Here is an 8,714-nt window from a genome sequence, read left to right as displayed (position 1 = left end):
AAACATATGCTCTAGCATGGAGCTGTGTGGTCCCTCTCCCTCACATGAATGCAAAAACAAAACAAAACACCATTTTATGAAACGCTAAAACCAATAGGCAATAACACTGCAGGGAGCGGCTCATTTACATTTTTATATTTATTAAGATCTTTTGTCATTGAACTGAAGCAATAAGAAACCCTAACTTTAATTAATATAGATATTTTTTCTTTTAATCCTCTAGTATTTACAAAGTATACAGAACTGCAGAGGTTTTATGTACATATTCACCACTTGAAAGGAAGACCAGCTTATGCTCCATCCTCTGTAACAAGTTCCTCCTCAGACAGCAGTAGTTCTGTTTGAGCCCAATTCAGAGATACTTTCAGAGGACAGTATATGCTAGATATCTCTACACTGACCAGTCCTGTGTTCAGTCTTAGAAGATGGGACTCTTTGTTATGTGTTAATTCACCTACAGTATTAAGATGCCAGACCTTTGGGGAGATTTAAATGCTCTTCTCTAACTTGGGGGGTTCAGTGTCTGATTTTGAAGCAGGAATATGTAGTTGTACGAGTAAAAAGTTCTCTTTCCAGATGTCACTTTCAGCTCAAAATCCTTCCCCTCTCATGCAAGACTATCCTTAAATAGCCCAAACCTATACTTGGAAAACATACAGAGTGAGGGGTGTTTGACCTTTGCTCAAAAGCAACATAGTTTTCCCTCAGTCTTTTCAATAGATGAATGTTTAGCTGCTAAGAGGTTTGACATAAGGAACCACTGTGCTAGCGTTAGTCTACAAAAGAAAACCTAATATGTATATGTTTAGAATTCCTTAACAAAAAAAATTAATTATGCTTCTAGATTTTCATTAACACTGTCTATAATAGATGACAATGTTGACACAAATGAATACATTGTCCACTTCAATTTATTCATGGTGAGTATGGTATGTGTGGGGCAGTCGTCCACCTTCAAATATGAGAGAGGGTCCTGAGTTGCCAATTGCTTATCTATGCTTCTAGACATTTCAGATGTAGTAGAAATTTTGCAGTGAGAACAGAGGAATTAAAAAAAAAAACCACTTCCACCTTAAAATATTCAGCCAGTAAGCGATCCTTTTCTCAGATACCACACAGGCCTACTTTAGCTATGAGCTTCTAGAACTTTCTAGCCAGGCTTGACTGACAGGCAAGGTTCTGGTGGGAAATCGCTCTGAAAAGTCAGTGCAGGCTAAAACTTCCAAAAGTGAGGGTGAAATAAGTTCCTTGTTCTGGAGAGAAAAGCACTGCTGTGGAAGTCCTAGTTAACCACACCTTTTACAGTACTATAATAAAAACCAGTACTAATAGAAACAAAACAACAACCAAGGAGTTGCTGAGTGTTAAGCCCATCCACCCAATTTCCTTTGCTAAGGAAACTTCTTTAAAACAAGGGTCTCTAGCTGGAACATCCTTATTTAGTGAAGATTTAAAATGACAAAATTTCTGCTTTCCAATACAGTAATTTCTTCAAAGCACTCTGAAACCTGTACCCCCAAAGCTAATTTATATGGCAGAACACCCTATTTAACTTCTAAAACCTATTCCATTTGGAATATTTTACTCCCCGCTACCTCACAGCCTAGTCTGTGTAACACTAGGCCTTGAACATCCCAAGCTGTTCCCTTGACTTTCAAATATTCAAATTAATTTGAAATAAAACGGCTGAATTTTAACTGAACACACACTTGACTCTGGGTTCACCTCCGCCTTTCACTCTCTGGTATAGTCAGAAAATCTTCAAATAGAACCCAGTTCCACTTCACTAGCATACTTAACTGTGGCTCAGTCTCCTCAGATGTTAAATTTACCCCCATAACTATTGTTATCCTATCATTTTGTCCTCTCTGTGGCATTAAAAGCTTTTAAAAACACATGCACACATTCTACTGAGAGGGATTTTTTTGTCCAGAAAAAGTTGCTCTCAACTTGTGATTAGAAAATGGTTTGCCCTTCCCCACACAATGCCAGAGCCCCACCATATTGTTCATTATTCCTGAGGAAGCGAGGTAACAGGTTTTTAATGCTGAATGGTAATCCCCCAGTGTCAGAAATAGATAAATGTTTTACTTTGTCCCCTCCCTACTGGACAATTTACCTTTCTTTGTGCTTTTTGCCCTCCAGAGTTAGCCCTGTACAGAGGTAATATGAACATTAATCCTCTGTTCCCCACACAAGTGGATTTTCCTGGGTTGGAACAGTATTCTACTGAAACAGCAGTATTCATTATACCCATGGGCTGCTGGGTTGTAGCCTGTACAGTGAAAATTATTGTACTGAAGACACTCTGCTTTCCGGAGCTGAAATGTACCAGCTGCCCTTGGTAGTTCGATCATCTTCAACTTCTTCACTTCTGCCTCCTTATTGGCAAAGCAGGCCTTAAGCAATGTGTGCCTTGGGAGCAATGTTAACATTAATGCCTGTCATTACTGCTAAGATTTCACTCTCTTGGGGGGGGGGAGTTTATTGTGTTTGTTAAAACCAAAGTAAACCCAGGCCCTATTGCCGGGAAGTAATTCTGAAGCTGTCTTCAATAAATTATTTTTCTCCCTTTCCTCCTCACAAAGGGAGGGTCAATTTATTCAGACCTCGAAGCTCTGCTTTAGATAAATATATTTACTGCCTATATTCTGCGATGAACCATCTTCTCTTAATACAAGCAAAACTATGTAAGTTCTTAGTAACATTTGACATGGCGGAACCAGTCAATCACATTGAAATGGCCAAGCAACTCAAGGTCTTTTTCATGATCTAATCATATTGCAAGGTCTCACAAAAAAAGACTATCGTAACAGCATTTTCTTACCAAAGTCCACCATGCCAGAAGTTCTTAGTAGCAGTCTGGACATGGTGGAAGGTTTTGATCCTAAATTCAAGCAGCCCGCGTCACCCAACCACATTCCCAAAGTTGCCCAGCGTCTATCTGAAGTTCCACAGGGGAACCAGCCCCCGGGTCTCTTTCTCGTAGATATCTGGGACCAAGCCAATGGGTGAGGGCACCATCTTGACGGTGTTCTTGCCAAACAGCTTGCGTTCATACTCAATGAGTTGTCTCCAGAAGCCGACATTGGGCCTTACGACGGGTCGCCTGCTCTTCACCCACTCGTGCGCATCCAAGAGGCTCAACCGGTGGTATTTCATCAAGTAGGCGATGCAGAGGGAGGCAGATCTACTGACCCCTGCCACACAATGGACAAGGGTTCTTCCGTTCTTCTTCCCCGTCTGGTGTATCCTGTCGGCCACAGAGTCAAAGTACAAGGACAGCGGAGCGTGAGGGAGGTCGGGGACAGGCACCTTGACGTAGTCAATATCTGGCCAGTTGGCGTTGGGGATTTCCATGGTGGCGTTCACGACGCAAGTCACTGCCCTGGAGTAGACCATGTGCCTGTTGGACGCAGCATTGCCAGAGGAGAGGTAGAGGCAAGGGGAGATCTGAGCGATGCCTCCTAAGACGGACAGAGTGTTCCCAGCGGCAGGGGGAGGCTTGGCCACAGAAGGAGGCGGAGAACGGCGGAAGAAGCCGTGGTTCCGGAAATTCATGGCGGATGGTTCAGCGTACATAACAGCTAGGGGGGAAGAAAGAGGTGATAAAGTTCAAAGAACTGGTGCACTTAAAGAAACAGAAGAGTTAAAAGATGCATGATTCCATTCTTTCACTTGAGCAGCTGCTACTGAGAGTTTGGCACGTTCCCAGAGAGCAAAAGTCCCCATGCCCTGATTCTGCCGCCTCCTTTTCTGCTATCCCCCCTATTCTAACAAAGACAGGAACAAGCATGGGATTTGGGGAGGCGTGGGGTGAGGCAGATGTGGGAAATGAACATGCAATGTTTTTAAGGTAGGTGGAAGAGAGGGATAGGTTATTTGTGGTGCTGTGAAACGAAGCCGGTGAATGAGCTGACGGAGCAAAGTGAGGTGATAAGGGGAGCGAAGGGAGTGAATGGGATGCAAAGATGGGGATGTAGAGGGAGAGAGATCAAAGAGTGAGTTCTGCTTCCGTGCAAAGCCAAATGTCTCCCAATAGCTTACCTACCCCAGTCATTCCGTAGTAGCAGCTGCTGCTCTCATCTCAGGGTTAAGTTGTGGGGAGGGAGAAAGGGAAGGAGCTAGAAACTGTGATGCTGCAGGAATGATGCGACGATGGTGGGAAAATGGAGGAATAGGGAGAGGGAGTGGACAGCTTCTTAAAGGGCCAGTGGACTCTTTACCAGCTCCTCCCCATTCAACCCACCCTACCTAACCCATGCCCATTCCTAATTGGCTATCTGCACCCCACCCTCTTTGCCATCACAGCCATGGGCTCAAAGCATGACTCATACTCAATTATTATTGGTGCAAAGGGAGGGTGACAGTTTTGCATCAGAGGTTCCCTCCTCCTGTATAGGAGGTGGGGCATGTTTGTAATAATCCCCCATATTTTTTGCTTCTCTCTCCCCCCCCCCCAGTGTTCATTCTCTTGTTCAACAATCTGACCCCATCTCACCTCCACAAGTTGTTCAACAATCTGACCCCATCTCACTACCACCAAGATCCAACTAAAAGAAACATTCCCTCAGTTTAAAAAAAGCAAAAAAACAGGGTATTGTGGTCCTAACTAGATATTTCTGGTTTGTCCTGAAATTTGAAGTGTCCGGGCAACATATATTTGACATCATGGGGTCTACTAGGCTGTGAGTATACAAAAATTTTCATTGATGTATTCTGCAAGGATTGTAGTGGGTTCATTTGGAATGCTACATCCTGGAGAATAATGCTGGGTCTTGCTGGGGAATTCAAAAATATACTCATTTTCCTATTAATCAGGCTCAACACATAGTCAGTTCAGATATGCCACCAAGCACAATTATAACTTGTCACTCCAATTTACTTTAAACTCACACAGAGAGGTTCTCATTCTATTTCACTTCCTAACTTAAGTAGAGTTCATTCAACCATTCTTGTGGGGTGCTTTCAGACGCCACTACCCTTGAAAATTAGATGAGGATATGGGTCCAGGGAGAGCATATACTCAAGATCTTTTAACACAGATCAGTTGGAACTCATGCTTTAAACTGATCTTCAATGACCAAAATCAAGAGAATTCCTGGATTTTGAAAGGCTTCCATCTTCTTAGGTAGCAGGTTGTGTGTTTTTGTGTGTGTCTGTGTGCGCACGCGCGCTGAGGGAAAATGGTAAGGAGGTCTTTTGAATTAACAAGCAGAATGTGTTCCATGCCTGCTTCCTCTTCACTCAACTTGGGAGTTCCCCCACAACCAGCTTTGCTCCCTGTTTAGATGTAACAGAAGCCCAGTCTGAACAGCTCTTGAAGGATCCTCACTTTGGATGCCAGTCTCCATCTATTTTATCTCATCCTATGAGGTCCACTCACCTAAAAATCTCTCATTCTCAACCTCCCTTGTTTTACTGTGATATTGAATCACATTCCGTTCAAACCTCGAAATGCATAAACCTCTAGCCCCCTCTCCCTATTGCCTGCCACCAATAAACCCACACCCTGGGCCCTTAACCTCTGGCTCTGCACCCCATAAAATGCACAATTTCCACATGTGTATCTAACCCTTTAGCCCAGTGTTTTAACCCTTTTTCTACCACAGGCAGACATGGATGGCTTTACCACTAGCAAACCTCCACCCCGGTACTGTTTACTACCTAAACTGATTAAGAGTTCTGGAGAATTTGAATGCTAGCACCCTGTTTTGTGATCATTGTCTTTTGCTGGCCCAATCAAGGTACCTAATATTGATTTTGGAATTAAGCATTGCAGCATCTAACACTGATTATGTCAATACCACTCCCTGCAAATGTTAGTCCTCAGTCCAGCCCATCCTTCAGAATCATACTGGAGAGCACAGCACAGCTTGTGTGTGTGGAGTCATGCCTCTCGATAAGGGTGTGGTAGTTATTGTGGGTTGACTCACTTTAAATCTTACATTTATCTTGCTCCCATGTCACCACCAAAGCTGATCCCATGTGCTCCTCCTCTCAATACCCCAAATTATTTGCCTCAAACTCCCCAACCGCTCCCGCTATTCAAATAAACACACATCTAAGAACATCCCCAGCTGCCACTCCAGACCTTCCCTCCCCACCCACTCAACTTCAGAAATCATGACCCTTTCTGCACAAACAAACAGCAACATCAAAACAGTTGTCCCCTCTACTCCAAACAACCCCAAACTTTGAAAAAGGAAATGTATGTTTTTTTTTAATTACCAGGCAGTGCTGTCTTTCAATGGAAGCTCTGAGAACAGCTCTCAAAAACTCTCCCCAGGAAAGAAACCCTCTCTGGCCCACCTAAATGGTTTTGAGGAAGGAGGCTAACAGGCGAGAAGACGTCTGAATGTCTCTGTTTCCGATCGATCTCGTAATCCCCTTCTTCTCTACTTCCAAACAGATCTCCTTTTACAGGTGTATCTATAATCTATTTTAATAAATATTATATATCTCTCTATATATTTTTCTCCCTGGGCCTTGCTTCTTCTCTCCCAGCACCTCTTTCCTTCTGGGTGGGGATCAGGAGTTTCCTTCCCTGGCTCCCCCCCAGCATCGCCTATATACCACCCTCGCCAGCCCCCTCCCCTCCTGGACCACTCAAGCGTTGGAGGTAACAAAAGGTTGTCATGGCGACGGGATGCGGGGGGGAGGATGCTGTCGTCAGAGCCAGTGACACAAGCCGGGGCTCGCGAAGGGGGAGGAGAGGAGGAGGAGGAGGAGGGACTGAAAACCCACGGATTTTCCCTTCCCGCCTCCGCTTCCGGGGTAGATTCTCCTCCCTCCGCAGCAAACTGTGCAGGTTAAACCCCCTCTTCCAGCTGCCTTAGAGACTTCAGCGTTACAAAATTAACCTCAAGATTAGGCATGATTACTGATAAAGGGAAGCCTTATAAGTAAATCCGAAAAGGCTCCACTCCAGGAAATGAGGGCAACATTATCTCCCCCACTATTTTCTGTGCGTGGAAAATATTCAAGCAGCAGGACGGGACACTGTCCTCTCTCTAATCACGGGCTGCGGCATTCACACGTACAGAGAGAAGTACCAACTGGGAACTCGTCTTCGGGTCACCGTTTTTGGGGAAGTTCACGCCACTGCGGGGAGAGCCTCACTCCACCCTCTTCCTCCCCTCCCCCAGCTCTGTGCGTCACAATCAGCCCATCATCCTCGCCCCACTCTCACGCTTCCACGTTCTTGTGAGCGGGAAGGTGCGGGGAACACGCGTGAGTCACAGCGAAGGTGCCAACCGAGGTTCCAGTCCCTGGAGGAGAAGCGATTGCAAAGCTCTGTTGGGAGAGAGGGAGGGCGAGGGCTCCAGAGGTGGGATAAGAAAGCCCCGGGGTGGCGGCGGGGGCGGGGAGGTGTTGGGAAGGCTACAAGTTAGGATCGAGCGGCAGCCTGTGCTAGGACACGGCAAAAAATTAACTCCGTGGATGTGGGACACTGAGGACCGGTATGGAAAGGTAGATATATGGCAGAGCTGCCGCCCTAAAATTAATATCCTCCCGCCCCAGGGATTTATTTTCCTTGAAGGAAAAAGGTGGCTTTTTAAAGCTCTGTGTTCAGGGGCAGTGTATCTGCAAATTGCAGCCCTTGGAAGCGTGCAACAGCAATAGAGGGCGTTTGCCTTCGTACCTTGGTCGTGGGCTTCCGGGAGACATCTGGCCCGTCGCTGTAGGAGACGGGACGCAAAACCAGAAGGACTTTGCTCTGACCCAGCAGGGCCGTTTTTAAAGTTCAGCTGCGTTTCTCTTTTTAAGCCACGCCTCCTCCAGGCACACTTTGTCACGGAAAGAAGCCAATCTCCAGGCACACTTTGTCACGGAAATAAGCCAATCTGTCCCTGCAAGAGGCTTGGTTCCATTGCCCCAGAAGCTGGTGCGTTTCAGGCAAGTTCGATGCTGAGTAAGGATTTATTTAATACATTTATAAACTGCCTTTCCAGAGGAAACGCTTCAGGAAACAATGTGCAAATACAAAAAATGTCCCATCGTCAAGCAGTGCAAAACATATTTAAATTTTTCAAAACATCTGAGAGCCACAATGATCTTAAAAGATCAATAGGGATCCGCCTGCAGTTCTGTTACGTGCTCAAAAGTCACGGATAGCAATCCTAAAGTTTGCGCCGCCCGCTTTAGTGAACAGAGGAAAAAATCATGTCCTTGTATCTAGCTTATTACGGTAAGCGTGACTCAGCGTATCGCCTTCTTCGTCTCACTTCCTATGCGGAAAGCGTCAAAGCGTTACCGTATTTTGCGGGTTAAAGCTCGCCTCGCCTCAAAATAATAGTGCGCATTACCGTAACTACTGGGTTGTGTGGCACTTTGTAAATAACGCATAAGATGCTGCCATAGTAAAGGATTCGAAACATTGCAGGATGCAATGGAGTAAACAGATTCCCTGGAGATATGAAAACCGTACCACAATTGCAGGCAATATAGCTCCATGTGAAAAAGGATATACAGTAAGTGTTTAATAGGAATAAAATATGTATCTAGGACATCAACATTCTAAGTCTGTTTTTTTAATGGCTGTATTCTGCAACATGTCATTGACACATTACAGTGGTACCTCGGGTTAAGAACTTAATTCATTCTGGAGGTCTGTTCTTAACTTGAAACTGTTCTAAATCTGAGGTACCACTTTAGCTAATGGGGCCTCCCGCTGCGCCACAGCCACGCAATTTCTGTTCTCATCCTGAAGC

The 8,714-nt window shown here is 45.1% G+C and overlaps 1 protein-coding gene across 4 annotated transcripts; it reads right to left on the bottom strand.

Annotated features, from left to right (window-relative positions):
- Positions 1–123: 123 nt before the first annotated feature.
- LOC118095105 (dual specificity protein phosphatase 14-like) lies at positions 124–8,714 on the bottom strand. Of its 4 annotated transcripts, none has more exons than XM_035136084.3 (2): positions 7,646–8,714; positions 124–3,587 (listed from the first exon to the last, which is right to left on the bottom strand). In XM_035136084.3, exon 2 carries the CDS (start codon positions 3,580–3,582, stop codon positions 2,941–2,943), a length of 642 nt encoding a protein of 213 aa, XP_034991975.1. In that variant the 5' UTR covers positions 3,583–3,587; positions 7,646–8,714; the 3' UTR covers positions 124–2,940. The 4 variants fall into 4 exon arrangements, with proteins under 4 accessions (XP_034991975.1, XP_060137661.1, XP_088511988.1 ...); XM_060281678.2 differs by lacking the exon at positions 7,646–8,714 and adding an exon at positions 6,232–6,607; XM_088655862.1 differs by lacking the exon at positions 7,646–8,714 and adding an exon at positions 6,313–6,602.

The sequence above is a fragment of the Zootoca vivipara genome, chromosome 12 (assembly GCF_965207765.1).
Source record: "Zootoca vivipara chromosome 12, rZooViv2.hap1.1, whole genome shotgun sequence".
In the NCBI taxonomy this organism is placed as follows: domain Eukaryota; kingdom Metazoa; phylum Chordata; class Lepidosauria; order Squamata; family Lacertidae; genus Zootoca; species Zootoca vivipara.
This window is presented reverse-complemented; position numbering and strand designations above follow the sequence as displayed.